This window comes from Pongo abelii, chromosome 1, assembly GCF_028885655.2.
Source record: "Pongo abelii isolate AG06213 chromosome 1, NHGRI_mPonAbe1-v2.0_pri, whole genome shotgun sequence".
In the NCBI taxonomy this organism is placed as follows: Eukaryota; Metazoa; Chordata; class Mammalia; order Primates; family Hominidae; genus Pongo; species Pongo abelii.
The window spans coordinates 132,825,264-132,846,048 of record NC_071985.2 but is presented as its reverse complement, the minus strand read 5'-3'; the positions used below and the strand labels follow the sequence as shown (position 1 = coordinate 132,846,048).

At 35.9% G+C, this 20,785-nt stretch overlaps 2 protein-coding genes across 5 annotated transcripts in view; one reads left to right on the top strand and one right to left on the bottom strand.

Moving 5' to 3' along the window:
* Positions 1 to 16,487, top strand: part of MFSD14A (major facilitator superfamily domain containing 14A) — a 61,462-nt gene extending 44,975 nt beyond the window's left edge. Inside the window, exon 12 of one of the 2 annotated variants that reach the window (XM_054530756.1) lies at positions 16,035 to 16,487. In XM_054530756.1, coding sequence (XP_054386731.1) covers positions 16,035 to 16,268 — 234 coding nt within the window. In that variant the 3' untranslated portion in view covers positions 16,269 to 16,487. Of the gene's footprint in view, positions 1 to 3,226; positions 3,349 to 16,034 lie in introns of those variants that run through there. The other variant, XM_054530757.1, reaches the window with a different exon arrangement.
* The window catches only part of SASS6 (SAS-6 centriolar assembly protein), a 63,171-nt gene that overhangs the window by 13,682 nt on the left and 28,704 nt on the right, over positions 1 to 20,785 (bottom strand). Inside the window, exons 14-17 of one of the 3 annotated variants that reach the window (XM_002810559.5) lie at positions 19,563 to 19,691; positions 4,809 to 4,906; positions 2,223 to 2,317; positions 280 to 2,121 (exon numbers count right to left, since the gene is read on the bottom strand). In XM_002810559.5, coding sequence (XP_002810605.1) covers positions 2,015 to 2,121; positions 2,223 to 2,317; positions 4,809 to 4,906; positions 19,563 to 19,691 — 429 coding nt within the window. In that variant the 3' untranslated portion in view covers positions 280 to 2,014. Of the gene's footprint in view, positions 1 to 279; positions 2,122 to 2,222; positions 2,318 to 4,808; positions 4,907 to 19,562; positions 19,692 to 20,785 lie in introns of those variants that run through there. The other 2 variants (XM_024248138.3, XM_054530755.1) reach the window with 2 other exon arrangements.

Here is a 20,785-nt window from a genome sequence, read left to right as displayed (position 1 = left end):
TATGGTTAAATAAGGTCTTAAAAGAAATGTAAATATTCTGTTAATAAAGTTAAATATTTTAATGATTTTTTTTTTTAAAAAAAGTCTTGATCTGTGAGTTCCTATAGGGCCTGTTTTGGCTTTGTTACCATATTCATTTTTACAGTAACAAATCAAAGCATTATTCATTCTTTCTTTGTATCCATTTCTTTTCCCTCACTAAAAAATGCTCTTCAAGGAAGAGAAGAGGAAGGAAACAAAAACGCAGTATGCGTTTTGAAGTACTTGATTTTCAAAGTGTAGATGCTGCATAATAGTTTATTAACAAAGCTCAAAGTTTACAGAAATAACATTAAATGCAACACTTTGATTATTAACACATGTACAATTTTACACTGCAAAACAATTGCAACTAAAAGTTTAGGAGGTAAAGAATTAGCACACTTGGAAGTCTATATACATTTAATACAAACAAATTTGCAAGCTATCAGAATGATCTCTCCTGAAAATTCAACTTTCCTTGTGTATATATATATGCAAAGAGATACCTATATTTAAAAAAAGAGAGCTACCTGTATGTCATGCATCCCATCCAAAACCTGTCACAATATTTTATATATATTACATAGTATTTACAACAAAGCCCCTTCCAAAATCACCAAGATGCTTCTTTCCAGAATAGCAAGTGCTTTCAAGTTACTGTACCAAGTATTCTCACTAATACAGCAGTCTATCTAAATGGGGGAGGTAGGGGCAGTATCACTGCCTAATATTAGTTACTGAATTTTCAGATTAGATCCCTAGTTTAAAGACACTTGCAACTGCCAATAGCTTCAAGATACTGGCTTCGTAAAAAAAAAAAAAAAATAGCAAAGATTCTTTCTTACCATGGAACTCAGTAACATTATTACATCATTAATATCTTGAAATGTTTCTTCATCTGTGTAATCAAGTAGTTGAAAATAATTTTAAATTATCACATGAGCATTAGTACTTTACAAAAATTGATCTAGAAGACTCTTTAGAGAATGCTACCAGGTATTTTGTCAATAAGAAAACAAAATGAGGCCCTATGATTCTAGGTGAATTTTTAAAAAATTTTTCCCTAAGGAACAATTCTTAAAACTTTTAGTTACAGGGAAGGGAAGAAAATTGTACCTTCTAACAGTTATTTGTTTTGCCTAGTTTATTAACATTGAAATCAACCCAAGTTCTGATACTATAAAAATAAATGAATATTCATGATATAGTAGACTTAGTAGTAGTACCAAGTTTTAAAAGTCCACTGATACAGATTCAACTGCATAATAAAACTACAAATTGAGAAAAACTAGATAAGTATAAACATTTAGGAAGCACTGAAGTTTTAAAAACTTGTCAGCTCAAATGACTAAAGCACTTAATCTGGTCACATAAATACACTGTCCAAATTATTTTAAGTATATCAAATTTATTTGATTCATCAATAGCAAATTTAAATGCTTCAAGGAAAATATGCTATGAAGGCTTAATTCATTTCAGTTATTTAAGGTAATTTTAGGACTTTTCCCTTTAAATGTCATCAATAATATATCTCAAGAGGTAATCATTTTCCCTCATAATTTTCAGGTGTTGAATTTAAAAGTTTTACCAATGAAAGTGATAAAATGAATTAGCATTCTTTGGTTGCATACTATGAGCTTATGAGCAGGTTTTAGTTTACCCAGATTTTTAATATGATCAGAATCTCCCTTATAAGGATCAACTCTTTCCTTAGAACTGAATTTCTAAAGAATAGCTTAATAAAATTCATATTATTCTATAAAACACCATGTTCACAAACCGAAAAATGTCATTTACTCACAATCTTTACCAATCCCCAAGTACAAATTTGTTCCTATAAACTGCCATAAAAGATAGCAGTACTTAAAGTATCCAGTCTAACAGCTCAAGTAAAATTTGAAACTTGCTATTTTAGGATCTGGTTTGTGTTGACACATTTTTTAAGCACCTGAGTTTCTAAAATACCAATAAAAAGTAAAACATGACACTAGAATTAATTGTTTGGTAACTGCCCAGGGAAATAGGCTGAAGATGCAGAAGGGAGCACTGTGGGTTTGGAAGATGTATGTAATGCTCCTAAAGTGCCATCTCTCTGATGGTCTGCAAATGAGGACAAAAAAAGGTTACTGGTATTCATTAAGTCTTCATACATTACATTTAATTCAACTATAGAGTACAAAAATCCAGAAATCCCTGCTTACCTGAATTACTAAATAGGTTCTGGCTGAGTCCGCGTAAAGGAATGCTATCTTCCCTTTTCTTCAGGTATTTGGATTCCAACCCTAAATTTTCACCACTTAAAAAGAAAATGGTAATAACTTATTTAACAAAGTCTTTATTAATTTTGAAGGTTTATCTCATACGTATACATACATATAAGATAATGTAACTAAGTTCTATTTATATCTTAGCTTTGTTCAGAACACATTCTTCATGGTTTCTTAAGCAAATGGTAATTTTATACATAAACCAAAGTATCCTCAGTAAACAGTAGATTGTAATAAAATTTTAAGAGCTGGGATAAGGATGGTGGGAAAAATGAAAATTCTACAAGTGTTACAAAAATTTAAATACTAGCACATAAGTGATACATGACAGAAAAATACATGCCTTGAGAGTAACACTATTAATTTCTAACTCATATTTAAAATAAGATTTCTTTTTCCTTTGACCAAAAGCTCTTCAAAATTTTCTAGTGCTTCAAAGTAGTCATGATCAAATATTAATACACATTACACAATAATAAATTCTGGTCAAATTAATACAAATGAGAAAATCTGGGGGAGAAAGAAGGGCATTTCTGTATGTTTCCCCTTTCTACCACTGCCGTCCTTTCTAAATACATCCAATGTTAACGGTTTCCCTAGTATTGCTTGTAATAAGAAGTTAAAGGCTCTTGCAAAACAATGAGAATAAATCAATCCTTAAAATTAAATGATGGTTGCTCTTGACCCAATTTTCAGAAATAAGTGGGTGAACAGACTTTTTTCTATTTTATTTTTTTCTTTAAAGTTTGATACCCGGTGCCGCTTTTTGCTAGCTGACAAATAAAAGAACCAGAAAAAACTCAAAATCACTGAGCAGTCCTAATTTTATGGACAGATGGTTATGTTTGACTTCATACTACAAATACGATTGTCATATTCTCTGCTAGTAAAACTGCTCTGTCTATAATGATTTGATTTTTTTTTTTTTTTTGAGACAGGTTCTCGTTTTGAGGCCCAGTTTGGAGTGCAGTGATGTGACTGATCATAGCTTACTACAGACTCCAACTCCCAGGCTCAAGTGATCCCTCAGCCTCCCAAGCAGCTGGGACTACAAGCATGTACCACCATGTCTGGCTTTTTTTTTTTTTCCCTTTTGAGGCAGGGCCCCACTCTATCACCCAGGCTACTGTGCAGTGGCAGGATCATGGCTCACTGCAGTCTCGACCTCCCAGACTCAAGTGATCCTCCTGCCTCAGCCTTCCATGCAGCTGGGACTACAGATGTATGTCACTATGCCTGGCCTATGATGAATTAAATATATCAAACATTATGATATTCTACCATTAACAGGAATTTAAGGTGCTCTCCCTTGTGAACAAGTGAATTTTGATCTTTTTTAAAAATGAAGGCTTACAAATATTAACTTTTTTAAAATTATTTTTTCTATTTATTTTATTTGAGACAGAGTCTTGCCCAGGCTGGAGCACAGTGGCGCAATCTCGGCTCACTGCAACTTCTTGCCTCCTGGGTTGAAGCGATTCTCATGCCTCAGCCTCCTGAGTAACTGAGATTACACATGCCCACCACGCCTGGCTAATTTTTGTATTTTTCATAGAGATGGAGTTTCACCATGTTGGCCAGGCTGGTCTTGAACTCCCGGCCTCAAGTGATCCACCCACCTTGGCCTCCCAAAGTGTTGGGATTACAGGCATGAGCCACTGTGACCAGCCACAAACATTTTAACTATTTTAACACATCATGATCCGATGAATAAAAGCTAGAGAGCTGGGGATAAGAACCCTCTTTGAGCTATGTTAGTAATTTAGTTTGTAATGTAGAACTGGGATGGTGATAGCTCATGATAATGAGTATCGGCAGACAGGCCTTAAAGCCATTAAATTTAATACATAACTATATTAGTAATAATAAATTACAAACATGAAGTCTATCCAGAGAGAAAAGTTTGCCTGTATGAGTGGTCTGATTTAACCACAAGTCATTGAATCAACAGACTTCACTATGTAAACCCTGTTTAAAAAATAGGGAATGGAAGTCACAAAATGGCATTAAAGCTTATTTTTATTATCTATGGTAAAATCTCACAAACCTTTTTACTCATTCTCTGTATATTTCTAGCATATTAACTAGCTGGTGTTTTAGATTTATACTGAAAGCAACAAATCAGAAAAATGGAGAGCTTCCAGGGACAGACATAGCCATATAAGAAAACAAAAACAGCTGACCATGAGGAATTTTTAAAAATTTCTATGAATATGTCTGAGAATATTTGAAAGACCAGTCTTCAGTTATGTAGGAAAATCTCTTTCAACAAATAAAATTTTACTATCTAAGCATATCCCACATTTAAAAAAAAATGAGTAGATTGTTGGAGGAGGAAACAAAAAATATGAGAAATCTCTTTTTTATAGCTAAGAGTGAGTCAACTTAAATTCCAATGATCAGTAACTTGAAATGTCTCAGGTAAACAGGTGGGCATCACAGCTCTCAAGCACTGATAAAAATTCTTTAAGATGGCCTTCAAAATCGCAAACATTAAATTTTATGTCATTAAGCACTTACTTTTCCTTATCAGTTGAGCAAGGCATACTAATAGTTGCTCCTGACTGAACATCTCCTAGTGATGCATTTGGTTTTGTAAACTGCAAATTAAACTGAACCTGTGAGAAGGAAAAACATCTCATGTAACTGAGTTATATAGAAGTAGACAGTTTTGGCAGAAGGGGGATTTTAAACAGAGCCTTGCTCTGTTGCTTAAGCTGGAGTAGAGTGGCACAATCACAGCTCACTGCAGTCCCAATCTCCTGTGCTCAAGCGATCCTCCCACCTCAGCCTTCCAAGTAGCTGAGACTACAGGTACACGCCACGAAGTCTGGCTAATTTTTTATTTCTTGTAGAGATGGGGTTTCACTATGTTGCCCAGGCTGGTCTCAAACTCCTCAGCTCAAGTGATCCTCCCGTCTTAGCCTCCCAAAATCATGGGATTACAGGGATGAGCCACCATTACCAGGGTGAATTAGACAGTTCTATATTGAGATGGGTGGTTAAATTTGTTTTCTGATAAATCTACACCATAAAAATACAGGCTTTGGCTAAGTGTGGTGGCTCATGCCTATAATTCCAGCAGTGTGGCAGTGCACATCTGTAATCCCAGATATATGAGAGGCTGAGGTAGGAGGATCACTTAAGCCCTGGAGTTTGGGGTTACAGTGAGTTATGATCACATCACTGCACTCTAGACTGGGCAACAGAGCAAGACCATGTCTATAAAAAAAAAAAAAGCCCACCATGCTTTAAAGAAATATAAAACCCCAGACAATCAACAATGTAACACTTACAAAGATAACAATAAGATGTCATACTCAGAAGAAAAATTAGCCAACAGAAACAGATTCAGAAATGGCAGAAATTATAGACCAGGGACACAAATGTAATTGTGTAAGAACTTAATGGAAATAAAAAGTATGAGAAAATTGAAGATATAAAAAAGAGTGAAAAGAAAATTCCAGACCTAAAATAGTCAATATATAAAATGAAAATTTCTCACTGAATAAATTAACAGCAAATTATACACTGCAGAAGAAAAGACTAATAAACTTTAAGACAGCATCAGAATCTACATAAAATGAAATAAATAATAATGAAATAAACTAAGTCTCCCTGGGACAGTATCATGTAATCAACCACGCATAATTGGAGTACCAAGGAGGAACACCAAAAAAGAGAACAAAACAGAAAAAGAAATGTGAATAATGACTAGAATTTCCTAAACTGATAAAAACTACAAACCCACCTATTTAAGAACTTCACGAAAACCCCAATTAGACAATAATACACAAACTCCATACCAAGGCATAATTAACTTGTTGAAAATTAATGATAAAGAGAAAATTTAAAAGCACCCAGAGAAAAAGGTCACTTTATATAAAGGAAACATTATATATAAACATGATTACTGACATCTTGCCAGAAAGTATTAAATCCAGGCAACAATGGAATAACATCTTCAAAATACAGACAGGAAAAAAACTTGTCAACCTAAAGTTCTATTTCAGAGAAAATGAAGTCAAAATAACAACATTATGAGACAAAAGAATAATTAATTCCTCACAGACCTGCATTGTAAGAAGCCTTAAAAACCTGTACTATAAGAGATCTTAGTTATTGAGGAGAAAGGAAAATAATACCAGATGAAAATTTAGATCTACATAAAGGAAAAGTGTAAATAGTAATGTATGGGTTAATCAAGGAGATTTTTCTTCATTGCTTAATGTCTTTTAAATATACTTGATTATTTAAAGAAAAAAAAGTAGAGCTTATAACAAAGAAGTAAAATTTTGACAACAGTAGCAAAAAGAAGGGAAGAAATGGAAGTATATTATTGTAACGGTCTTATTTTACATGGGAAGTAGTATAATATTTGAAGGTAGATGATCAAATTGTATATTGTAAACTAGAGTAAACACAAAGAAAATAAAAGAAAGCCAAGAGTAAATATAAAATGAAAAATGAAATAAAATGCACAAAACTAACTGGAAAGACGGCAGGAAAAAAAGCAGAAAAGGGAGGCAAGAAACAGGACATATAGAAAACAAATCATAATATGGTAACACTTATTATACGCATTACATTTTAAATTGTTTAAGCCAGAATGTCAGAATGGATTAAAATGAGTCAATTATAAATATCTAAAAGAAATCACATTTAAAGACACAGGCTGGAAAATAAAAAAATAGAAAATGATACTTCATGTGAATACTAGGCATAAGAGAGCCAGAATACAATATTAATATCAAGGTACATTCATTTTTCTGCTGAGATATGAAAAAAGAAACTCCTAAGGGTCAAAGAGAGGGAGGAAAATCCCTTTCTTTTCATTTTTCCCTGTGTTCTTTCCTGCTCCAACTCCCAGGCTACTATATGGAAGCAGAAGTGCCAGAGGTAATGGTGAGAGCAACAGTGGCAAGGGGATAACTAAAACTTTGAAGGAGGGGAATCATATTTTCCTACTAAAGGCACTGTGGCCTCATTAACAGGGGAAACATCTTCACTACTTTTCTACTCTCTTTGTCCTCTTGCTGCTTGATAACAGATGCAGATACAATTACAGGAACTGCATAGCAGGGAAGGGAAACATAGGCCTGTATTTTCTAGCCAGAAGACCAGGAAGGGGGACCCTAAGGGCACAGAAAATTCTGAGGAAATGGAGAGAAAACTCAAGGGAGAAATCCTATAAGGTGGTATATAAACTCTTAGGCTCACTTATGAGCTGTACAAATCTGACCCTAATCAGCATACCAAAGGCTCTGGGAACTGAACTATGGGGTAAACTACTGCCAAGGTCACAGAATAGCACACTTGAGACAGATCCAAACAGCATGACATGACAAAGTCTTTAAAATTTGAACTGACAGCCAGGCATGGTGGTTCACGTATGTGATCCCAGCATTTTGGGAGGCTGAGGTGGGTCGATCACATAAGGCCAGGAGTTTGAGACCAGCCTGACCAACATGGTGAAACCCCATCTCCACTAAAAATACAAAAATTAGCTGGGCGTGGTGGTGCACATCTGTAATCCCAGCTACTCGGAAGGCTGAGGCACAAGAATTGCTTGAACCCAGAATTGCAGTGAGCCGAGATTGCACCACTATCCTCCAGCCTGGGCAACAGAGTGAAACTCTGTCTTTAAAAAAAAATTGAACTGACTTAAGAATCACAACCTAAAGAAGGCTAATCAGAACTTGAACCTAACAAGACTGATTGTTTGCTTAAAAAAAAAAAAATCACATTCTCCTCAGGATTTAAACAAGATCTGGGATCTCATAATATTCTAATGTCCAGGATACAATCCAAAATCACTCAATAGAGTACTAGCGAAATGTAAGCAACTCATAAGGGAAAAGATAAACCAGAAGAAGTCAACCCCAAGATGACACAAATACTGGAATTATCAGAAAAACCACTTCAAATCACCCATTATAACCATGCTCTAATAACACTGTTCAAATGAATGTAAAAAAGTCTCAGGAAAAAAAAAAAAGGAAAGAAAACGAAATGGAAATTTTAGAACAGAAAAAACCACCGAATGGGCCATAGTAGAATGGACAGAGAAAAGAGTAAACTTGAAGGCAGATCAATAGAAATAATCAAATCTGAAAAACAGAAAAAATAAGAATGGAAGAAAAGAACAGGAAGTTGTGGACCTTTAGGAAAATAAAGATTTATATTCATGTCTTTTGAGTCCTAAAACAAAGAAGAATGTTCTGCAGAAAAAAATATTTGACTACATGGGAGGCTGAGGAGGGAGGACTGCTTGATCCTGGGAGGTCAAGGCTGCCATGAGTTCTGTTCACACCACTGCACTCCAGCCTGAGCTACAAAGCAAGACCCTGTCTTAAAAAAAAAAAAAAAAAAAAAATTGAAGAAATAATGGCTGAATACTTCAAAAATTTGGGAAAAGATTCACCAAGTTTAGTAAACCCCCAAAAGGATAAAGTCAAATAAGTTCAAAATCCATGCCCAGACACATCATTGTTAAACTGTGAAAAACTAAAATACATATATATATTAAAAGCAGGCAGAGAAAATGATGCACTAGTTATAGGAGAACGATTCAAATTTACTGCTAATTTCTCATTAGAAATCATGGAATCCTAAAAGAGGCAGAACAACAGTTTTAAAGTGCTTAAGGAAAAGGATTATGAATACAGAATTATGTATCAAGAGAAAATATCATTCAGGAAAGGTAAAAGGCATTCCCAGGGGAAGAAAAAGAATTGACAGAAGACTTCCTCTAAAAGAAATGCTAATGAATGTTCTATCATTCAGGGAAATTATACTGTAGAAGAACTTAGAATACCAGGAATGAAGGAAAAGAACAACAAGAACAACAGAAATGGTAAACACTGGGTAATATAACGAACTAGTCTTCTCCACTCCAGAGTTTGTTTTTTGTGTTTTTTTTCTTTGTTTGTTTTTGAAACAGAGTCTCGCTCTGTCACCCAGGCTAGAGTGCAGAGGCGCAATCTTGGCTCGCTGCAACCTCCGCCTCCCGGGTTCTGCCTTAGCCTCCCGAGTAGCTGAGACTACAGGCGCCCACCACCATGCCCAGCTAATTTTTTGTATTTTTAGTAGAGACAGGGTTTCACTGTGTTAGCCAAGATGGTCTCGATCTCCTGACCTTGTAATCCACGCGCCTCGGCCTCCCAAAGTGCTTGGATTACAGGCGTAAGGGACCACACCCAGCCCACTCCAGAGTTTTAAATATGTATAATGGAGGATAGCAAAAATTATAGGTGGTCTGATAATGTCTCCAGTGTATGCAGATACAATACATACGAAATATGAAAACATAAGGGGGGAAAAGGCAAAGGGACTGTATGGTGGCAAGGTATGTATATTCTACTTTAAGTGGTTAAGATATTAATTCTACGCACTATGAAAAGTATGTATATTATAATGCCTGGAGCAACCACTAAAATAAAAATAATACAAAGAGATATATTTAAAGAACATTATCCCAACAAAAACAGAATACCTATTCTTTTCTTTCTTTTTCTTTTTTTCTTTTTTTTTTTTTTGAGACTTCTCACTCTATTGCCCAGGACAGAGCAGACTGGTGCAAACATAGCTCACTGCCACCTCCACCTCCTGGGCTCAGGTGATCCTCCCACCTCAGCCTCCCCAATAGCTGGGACCACAGGTGTGTGTGATCACACCTGGCCAAAATATTTTCTAATTTCCCTCAAATCTTCCATATGTCTTTCTGTTACAGATTTCTAGTTTAATTCCAGACTGGTTTAGGACTAAGGACATAGTCTATCTTGGTTAGTGTTCCATGTGTACTTGAAAAGAATAGGGCCGGGCGTGGTGGCTCATGCCTGTAATCCCCACACTTTGGGAGGCCAAGGCAGGCAGATCACTTGAGCCCAGGAGTTTGAGATCGGCCTGGGAAACATGGCAAAACCCTGTCTCTACAAAAAAATACAAAAATTAGGCAGGTGTGGCGGTGTACACCTACTGTAGTCCCAGCTACTCAGGAGGCTAAGGTGGGAGAATCACATAAACCCAGGAGGTGAGGCTGCAGGGAGCTGCGATCATGCTACTGCACTCCAGTCTGGGGGACACAGTGTGACCCCGTCTCAAAAAAAAGAAAAGAAAAAGAAAAAAAAATATTTTGAACTTAATGAAAATGAAAATACAAATGACCAAAATATGTGAAATGCAGTTAAAGCAAGACTGAACAACATGTATAGCATTAAATGTTTAGATTAACATAGAACTCTTAAATCAGAACATAATCTTCTACCTTAAGAAATAAGAAAAGGAGCCAAACAAACTCAAGGCAGTCAGAAGGGAAAAAATATTAAAAATGGAGAAATCAGTAAATTGAAAAACCAATGAAACCATAAGCCGGTTCCTTGAAAAGATCCATGAAACTGGTAACTCTTACCAAACCGATTTTTCAAAGAGACAAGGCAAAAATCACCATTATAAGTAATGAAAGAGAGGATGTTACAACAGAGTCTATAGACATTAAAAAAATAATAATGGAATACTACAAACAACTCTTCGCACATAGCTTAAAATTTAGATTAAATGATTTAATCCTGTGAAAGTCACAAACTATCGAAACTGGCCCAAGAAGAAATAAATAACCCAAATATTCTATAGCTATTGAAAAAAATTAATTCACAGCTGAAAAAAGCCTCCAGCAAAAAAATTTGCAGACCCAGATGATTTCACTGGAAAATTCTACCAAACATTTAAAGAAAATATAAAGCAACTCTATAAAATATATGCCAGAAAATAAAAGAGAAAAGATAGTTTCCTGCTCATTTTATGAGGCCAGTATTGTCCTGATTTAAATTTTTTAAAGACAGTACATGAAAAGTAAACTACAGGCCAATATCCTTTATGAACATGGATACAAAATCAAACTATCAGAAAATTAACTCCAAGCTGGGTGTTGGGACTCACACGCCTGTAATCCCAGCACTTTGGGAGGCCAAGGTGGGCGGATCACTCACCTCTGACCTTGAGCTCAGAAGTTCAAGACCAGCCTGGCCAACATGGCGAAACCGTGTCTCTATTAAAAATAGAAAAATTAGCTGGTGCAGTGGCAGGCACCTGTAGTCCCAGCTACTCGGGAGGCTGAGGCAGAAGAATTGCTGGAACCCAGGAGGCAGAGGTTGCAGGGAGCCGAGATCACGCCACTGCACTCCAGCCAGGGCAACAGAGAGAGACTCTGTCTCCAAAAAAAAAGAAAAAGAAAGAAAAAGAAAATTAACTCCAGCGATATATAAAAAGAATACACCATGACCAGGTGAAGTTTATCCCAAGAATGAAAGGCTAATATAATCTTAAACAATCAATACAATCTGTTAACTGACAAAAGATAAGCCACATGACCATATCAATTGAAAAAGCCTTTGACAAAATTTAACAACCATTCATGATAAAAGCTCTTAGCAAACTAGGAATAGAATAAAACCCCCTTATTCTGAAAAATGGCCATCTAGCAAAAACCTACAGCTAATATGCTTATGATCAAAGACTGAATGCTCTGCCCTGAAGCTCAGGAACAAGGCCAGAATATCTGTGTAATCCCAGCACTTTTTTGGAGGCCGTGGCAGGTGGATCACTTGAGCTGAGGAGCGCAAGACCAGCCTGGGCAACATGGCAAAACCCTGTCTCTACCAAAATTACAAAAAATTAGCTGGGTATGGTGGCATGCACCTGTGGTCCCAGCTACTAGGGAGGCTGAGGTAGGATGATCACCTGAGCCTGGGAGACAGAAGTTGCAGTGAGCCAAGAACATGCCACTGCACTCCAGGCTAGGTGAAGCTAAGACTCTGTCTCAAAAAATAAATAAATAAAAATAAATTGTACTATCGGTTCTAGCCATTACAATATGGCAAGAAAAATAAATAAAAAGCAACCACATTGGAAAGGAAGAAGTAAAACTGTCATTATTTTCAGATGACATAACTATCTATGTAGAAAATCCAACAGAATTTACCAAAAACCACTAATGAGTATAATAAATGAGTTTAGCAAGGTTTCAAGATACAAGATCAACATACAAAAATGACATACATTTCTACACATCAATGAATATTCTGAAAGATAAATAAAATAATTATACCCACAATAGCATCTAAAAGAATAAAACACTTAAGAATAAATTCAACAGAAGAAATTCAAGACTTATACACTGAAAACTGCAAAACATTACTGAGAGAAAGTAAAGCTCTAAATAAATGGAAAGACTTAATATTCATGGATTGAAAGACAAAACACTGTCAAAACAGCATTTCTTTGAAAACTGACCTATAAATTCCTTGTATACCTATCAAAATCCAAACAAACCATTTTGCAGAAATTGAGAAGGTGAGCAAACATTTTCATGAAAATGTAAAAGATCTAAAACAATTTTGAAAAGGAAGAATAGAGTCTGTAGATTTATACTACTGACTTTCAAAACTTTTAATATAAAGTCATAGTAATTAAGATGCTGTGATATTGGCAAAGGATAGGCATAAAAATCAATGAAACAGAATTGAGAATCCTGAAATAAATCCTTACATGGTCAACTGATTTTCAACAAAGGTGCTTAGACAATTCAACAGAGAAAAAGACTTTTCATAAATGGTACTAACAACTGGATATCCAGAGCAGGGGGGAAAAAATAAACTTACATCCTTACTTCAAGCTATGCACACAAATTATTTCAAAATGGATTATAGATCTAAATGTAACAACTAAAACTATAAAACTTGTAGAAGAAAACAAAGGAGAAAATCTTTTCAACCTGTGGCTGGACAGAGTTCTTACATACAACTCCAAAAGCAAGATCCACAAAAGAAAAAAGTTTGATAAACTGCACTCCATCAAATATTAAAAACTTTTGTGTTTCAAAAGACACATTGAGAAAATGAAAAGGGAAGCCACTGGGAGAAAATATTTGCTAATCATATACTTGATAAAGGACTTGTATCCAGAATATATAAAGAACTTATAATTCAATAAAAAGACAACCTTGTTTAGCAATCGTCAAAAGATTCAAATAGAAATATCACCAAAGTAGATAAATTGATGTTAAATAAGCACATGAATAGATACTCAACCTCATTAGGTTTTAGGGAAATGCAAACTAAAATCACAATAAGGGGCCAGGCAGTGGCTGATGCCTGTAATCCCAGCACTTTGGGAGGCCGAGGTAGGGGGATCACTTGAGGTCAGGAGTTCAAAACCAGCCTGGCCAACATGGTGAACCCTGTCTCTACTAAAAAATACAAAAATTAGCTGGACGTGGTGGCGTGCACCTGTAACCCCAGCTACTCGGGAGGCTGAGGCATGAGAATCGCTTGAACCCTGAAGGTGGAGGTTGCAGTGAGCTGAGATTGCACCACTGCACTCCAGCCTGGGCAACAGAGCAAGACTCTGTCTCAACAAATAAATAAATAAATAAATAAAATCACAATGAGGTACTTCTATGCATGTATTAGAATGGCTAAAATTAAACAACTGACTATACCAACTATTGGAAGGATGCAGAACAACTTGAACTTTCAGACTGCTGGTGGTAAATGGTAAAACCACTTTGGAAAAGTTTGGTAATTTCTTAAAAATCAAACATATGCCACCAGCCATTCCATTCCTAGGTACTCACCCACAATAAATACAAAGACTTGTACACATATGTTCACAGCAGCTTAATCTGTAACATCCAAAAACTTAAAACAACTCAAATGTCCATCAACTGATGAATGAACAAATTGTGGCATATCAATACAATGAAATACTACTGAGCAATTAAAAGAAAAGAACTACTGATACACATTACAGCCTGGATGAACCTCAAACACGGTATACTGAGGGAAAAGGAAAGACATGGGCTAGGCATGGTGGCTCACGCCTGTAATTCCAGCACTTTGGGAGGCCAAGGCAGGCGGATCACTTGAGGCCAGGAGTTCGAAATCAGCCTGAGCAACACTGTGAAACTCCATCTCTACAAAAAATGCAAAAAAAGGTACCTGGGCATGGTGGCACACACCTGTAGTCCCAGCTACTCAGGAGGCTAAGATAGGAGGATCACCTAAGCCCAGGGAGGTCGAGGCTGCAATGAGCCATGATTGTGCCACTGCACTCTATCCTGGATGACAGAATGAGATATTTCAAAAAAAAAAAAAAGAAGACACACAAAAAACTACATGTTGTATGATTCTACTCATATGAAATATAGAAAAGCAAATTTTATAGTGACAGCTGATCAGTAGTTGCCTAGGGCTAGAAGGAGGAGTAAGGATAAACTGCAAACAGGCACTAGGGTACTTTTAGGGTAATGTAAATGTTCTAATATTGAACTGTGGTATAGTTTCACAACTCTATAAGCTGACTAAAATTATTGAACTAATCTTAAAGTGTAAGGATTTTATGGTATATAAATTCTACCTTAATAACCTTTAAATTTTTAAAAAGTATAATGAAGAATAAAAACAAACCAAAAATTACAAAATAGCACATTAAAAACAACAGCAAACTAGTGTCCAGAATATGTAAAGAACACTTATAAAACCGTTTTATAAATGTTAAACCTCTCAAACTAAAAAAACGAATAAAAGAAAGAGCCAGGCACAATGGTGCATGCCTGTAGTCCCAGCTACTCAGGAGGCTGAGCCAGGAGGATCAGGTCAGCCCAGGAGTTCGAAGCCAGCCTGGGCAACACAGGGAGATTTCCATCTCTAAAACAAACAAATGAAAAAGAAAAAATGAATAAACAGGAGTTTTACAGAACAGGAAGCATAACCTATAAATATATAAAAAGATGTTTCTCACTTTAATCAAGAAAATGTTAATTAACATTACAATAAGACAGGATTTTAGTCACCAGATATGCAAAAATGCCTTTGACGCAGTTACTTCTAACAATGTATCCTATAAATCTATTAGTACCAGGCCACCGAGATGTATGCACAAAAATACTTGCTGGAGCACTGTATGAGCATCTGGATTGAAAAAAACCTAATCATCCATAAATAGAGTATTAGTTAATTACAGTACATCTGTATACTGGAATACTATGAAGTCATTAAAAAGAAACAAAAACTTACATTCTGATACACTGCAGTTACCTATTCCATAATACCATTAAATGAAAAAAGGAAGGCGCAGAACAATTGGCAACTACTATTTATGTTTATATATAAAAACACTCATACATTTGAACATATATACATATACATGCACATACATATGGTCTTATATATGCTCTGAATATTTCTGGAATATGTCACAAGAAATTCCTAACAGTATTTTTCTCTGAGAAGAGGACTGGGGACCACAGTAGGGACTTTTAGATAGTACATCCTCTTGTACCTTTCGAAGCTTCCCATACTTACACATTATTTTTAAAAACACTTAATACCAAATAAATGAAAAATTAATTTAAATCATCTAGGTGAATTATATGGTTAACCAAACTGAATAATGCTATCTGTACACAAAATCTGTCTCTGAATACACACTGTGGGCCAAACACTATCAAGATAAAGAAATTGAGGCAACAGGGCCTTGGGGAGCCTCCAGTCACACACAAATGTTAGAGATCTGTACTGGATGACACTGACAGAAAACAAGCATTTCAGCACCTACAATTACAGAATGTCAGGAGGATAAGAGATTCCTTCCGAGAAAATAAAAATGTAAAGGTTCCTGTAGAAACTCAAACCCTAGAGAATAAAGCCAAAAGAGACCTTACAGTAATTCAGAGTAATTTCTCAACAGGTCCACATTGGCCAACTGACAAGTTCATCACTGAGAATCAAGAGATGCCTAGGACCCAGGGAGCCCAGGACCAGCCACAAGCCACCACCAGTGGATGCCGGGAACAACCTTCAGCATCCACTCTGTGCTTGGGATAGGGGCTCCCCAAACCAGCTTAAAATAGTCTCTTACTCTGCCTGCTCTGTGGGAGCTGATAAACTGAGTCACATTTCCATTCTGTTGCAGACTCAATGAAAAAGGACAGCTGTTTCTCCTCGGTTCAAGGGTTAGAATGAAAAGCTGGAGCTCACTCAAAATAATGCTGTGTATTACTGTGTCTCCTCTCCACTCCACTACTATTTTGTAGTTCATGACCTTTGTGTATGGCATTTCCAGACTTTGTTTCTTGGTCCTTAACAGTAAACAGAATTGTCTCCCTAAGCCTTCTAACCAGATTAAAACAAAAAAGATAAATCAATCATCTGACCCCTTCCTCACTGCGGAAAATCCCTCACATACTTCATAATCTCCTCGATGAAAGTTTGACCTTGAAGATCAAGAATGTAACCCAAGCCAGGCACAGAGGCTCATGCCTGTAATCCCACCACTTGGGAGGCCGAGGCAGGTTGGATCACTTGAGGTCAGGAGTTAGAGATCAGCCTGACCAACATGGTGAAACCCTGTCTCTACTAAAAATACAAAAATTAGCCAGGTGTGGTGCCGCACACCTGTAATCTCAGCTACTCAGGAGGCTGAGGCATGAGAATCACTTGAACCTGGGAGGTGGACGTTGCAGTGAGCTAAGATCATGCCACTGCACTCCAGCCTTGGTGACAGAGTGAGACTCTGTCACAAAAATAAATGAATAAATGAATGAATGAATAAACAGTTTAGTTTGAAAGACATTACAATTTACTATCTACTGGTGTTTCACCACAAAATGTAAGCACCATAGTGTCAGGGGATTTGTCTCGTTCACTGCTGTCATCTCCTGCAACTAAAACTATGCCTGGCCACAGCAGATAATAGACATTCATTAAATACTTGTTCAATGAATGAATCTTTGGCTATCATTGTATTCAAAAATAAAAGAGAAAAAACAAGTAGTTTTGTGTATCTTGCTTTAAAATTATCAAGTATTTGTTTTATTTGTCAGAACAGCACAATCTTGTTAAATATTCTCATATATTCTTTCAGCATTATTTTGTTTCTTGCCAAATTTCTCATGTTATTTTACATTCCCACAGTTAAACATCTCCTTGAATGTATTCAATCTTGACAGTAACATTTTAAGACATCAGGAAGATCACAGGTTCAATGTCAAAAACAAAAGGGTGATTTTTAAAAACTGTAATTCAGAAGTACATGTTTTAATCAACATAGCTGCTAGCACAAAACTACCTAGATCAATGATCACCAAAGTAGGTGGTATTTGGTGCTTTAAAGTGGGTCTTTGAGTCGGGGAGGACAAAGTAGGCAGTAATTAGGACCATTCATTGAGGTCTGAGAAGAAAATCTTACAACTTTCATTTACATCCATTTTTGTCTCATTCTTTAATTTCTATTTTTGAATATATTTTATTATTAATAATATAACATTTATGGAGCACTTATCATGAACCAGGTACTATTCTAAGCAAATGCATTAATTCACTTAATAATCCAGTAAGGTAGAGAAAATTATCACTCCATTTTATAAGTGGGAAAACTGAAGTGTAAGAGTTGAATGTTGTTTGTTTTTCAGTGGCTTGATCAACTTCACGTTGATAGAGGCAGGTTTTAAATCCTAACTAACATCAGATTCCACTTTCTTAACCAATAATTATATGGCATATAATATAGTATTTCAGTAGTATACGCATAAATTCACAAATAAATACACATTAATGTATTTGAGATGAGAGCGCAAATTGTTCTGTTTATTTTAGGGTTTTTTTTTTCCCTGTTAGGGATACATAATTAAAAGAATATGGAGATCACCGATACAGGAAACACTGAAAGTCTTGCTCCTGTATTTAAGAACATATTTATTATAATGATTCCTCTGATTCCACAAGACCTATAAGAATGACAGTATTATTTTATGAATCATCTTTAGTCCTACCAAGTAGGCAACTGTCTCTAGTAGTACTTGTCCTCATTTTGGACATTATATATATATTCCTGGAAAGTTGTTTAAATAAAAAACAACTGTGAATTCACTTATAATTCTAAAGAAAAAAAATGATCCCAAGATGCAACCACACTTGAGTATACTGATACTGATAATAAAACAATAGGCATTCCTTTGAATGCACATATCTAATTCTCTTTAATAAGCAATGCAAGAAGAGCCAATTATATGCATCTAAGTACTCTTTACATAACAGTATTCCAAGCATAAAAACTCAGGCTTAATTCTCATTTCACTGAGAACTCTCCATAGCTCCTGGCGATAATAAGGCTATGGATAAAAAGAGCACATGCCTAAGCAACACAGCCAACTTATTTTTAGAGTAGCCCAGACCTAATTTGATAGAGTTTGTAATACCAGTTTCAAAGTCCTCAATTTTATCTTTTATAGAATATTTTTTCATAAATGTTTGTCTCATTATTTAAGAAAAAATAAACCTGGATCTGAAGTTAGCAATGAAAATAAAAGCAGTGACTGATCTGGGTGGATTAAACTATTGTGAAAACAAAATTATAATACATAAAAAATATATATAAATCTAAGATAATAATAAAAATGAGGAAAAAGAAGTAGGTAGAAGAAAGCCTTAACAAATATATCAAGGGTTGGGGGGATTGCTAGTCATATCTTATCTGAGATAATGCTGTCAGAACTAAATTTTAGAATTTGATTTAAGCCTGCCCTACCAGACCTGTAAATTCTAGCAATGGACTCCAAATCATAGCTCAGACTCCAACAGTATGAATTCAGAAATCCTAGCCAGGCTTGAGAGCTGGAGGAGATACAAGTAGAAGAATGAATAAAAATGGAAAGGCTGGCCAGGCGTGGTGGCTCAGGCCTGCAATCCCAGCACTTTGGGAGGCCAAGGCAGGCGGATCACTTGAGGCCAGGAGTTCGAGACCAGCCTGGCCAACATGGCGAAACCTCACCTCTACTAAAATTGCAAAAAAATTAGGCGGGTGTAGTGGCACATGCCTGTAATCCCAGCTACTCAGGAGGCTGAGGCACGAGAATCATTGAACCCAGGAGGCAGAGGCTGCAGTGAGCTGAGATTACACCACTGCACTCCAGCCTGGACAACCAAGCAAGACTCTGTCTCAAAAAAAAAAAAAAAAAAGGAGGGGTTGAGTAGAAATAAGTGAGGTTTAAACAGACGATGTCAAGATTTGAGAAATTACAGTGACTCAAGAAATATATAGGGCATATATTTCCTGTACACATAGATACTAGATATTCAGTAATGTATTTATCTAATACACTACCTACTACTTAACAACTGACCAAAGAATAAATGAACTTTTAAAAGATGTGAAATGTTTGTATGCTAATAGGTTGCTATATTTTTTCCCAGAACAAGTATTAGTTAATTTGGCTACCTTTGTTGCTGAACCAGGGTGGCTGGTATTTTTGGCAGATATCGAATGAGGGAAGGTATTCTGGAATGCAAATGCAGAGGAGACAGGATAACCAATCCCACAGGCTGGGTAAGTCAGTCTACCATCAACCTAAAAATAAAAACATAAAGATGATTAAAGATGATAAATTAATTCTAAATAGTATTTGTTGATCAGGTGGCATTAGCATCTGTTATAATAACTAATAATTAAGAGCAGTATCTCAGAGGCCAGTCTTGTTTATCACACCACAAAACTCTGCTTTATTATCTACCATGGGGCTAGGATAACTTTGAACTAGAGGGCTTTTCAAAGTAGGTGTGCAAGCTTGGATAAAACAAACTACTAGGCCTGCCTTAGTACTGAGTTAAAGCCAAGCTTCTGAACCAACTTGTTTTACTCTAAGTCTCCTAAAAAAGCGGGGAATAGAGGAGTCTGGAGATCAATAGGCCAATCAGAGATAAAATAAAAATAATTTTTTGTGAGACTGCATAAAAACAAGATCAGTGTTCTTAAATGGACTAATTGAGACAATAATTGGTTTTGCCACTAATTTTCAATATACTGGCACCACACATTAACCAACGTTATGAAAAAGTTTATTCTTATACTGAGGCCAGTTGTAACACAAATCTTGAGAAGCATTTGTGCACACTAATGAATGCACACAAAAAAACACCTTTCACACAGCTATCATCAGTCATTCAAATTTTAAGCCAGTCAAAAAAATTTTTTTAAGTTTGTAATTCAGCTCCAGGCACTTCTTTCTGCACCTTTCTCCAATTTAACAGCAATCTTCCCCTTTCTTTAGACATCCAGTACTCTGACTTACCAGAGTAGATTAGGTTAAAAATTCAATTAGGAATCTGAATTTTAAACTTTCTGCCAATGTCCTGCAGCCAAAGACCACCAGGAACCCATGTATAGATATACAAGCTAGATTTATTGCTCCTTGCAACAAAGGAAACTGCACACCATGAAAAAACATGGGTAGCTCCAAAAGTGGGTATTAAAAGGGACTTATTTATTGGATTTAGGCACATGTTAGGTGATTTAAGAAAAAGTTTAAGTGGTGCTTTGCTGTGGATTGGAAGCTACTGGGTAATTGGGATAAATGAATGACTGGGTATCTGAATAAATCCTATCTAATAAGGCAAGAGGAATGTATTAAGGTCAAAGCTGCAATTAAAGCAGCAGCAGCCATT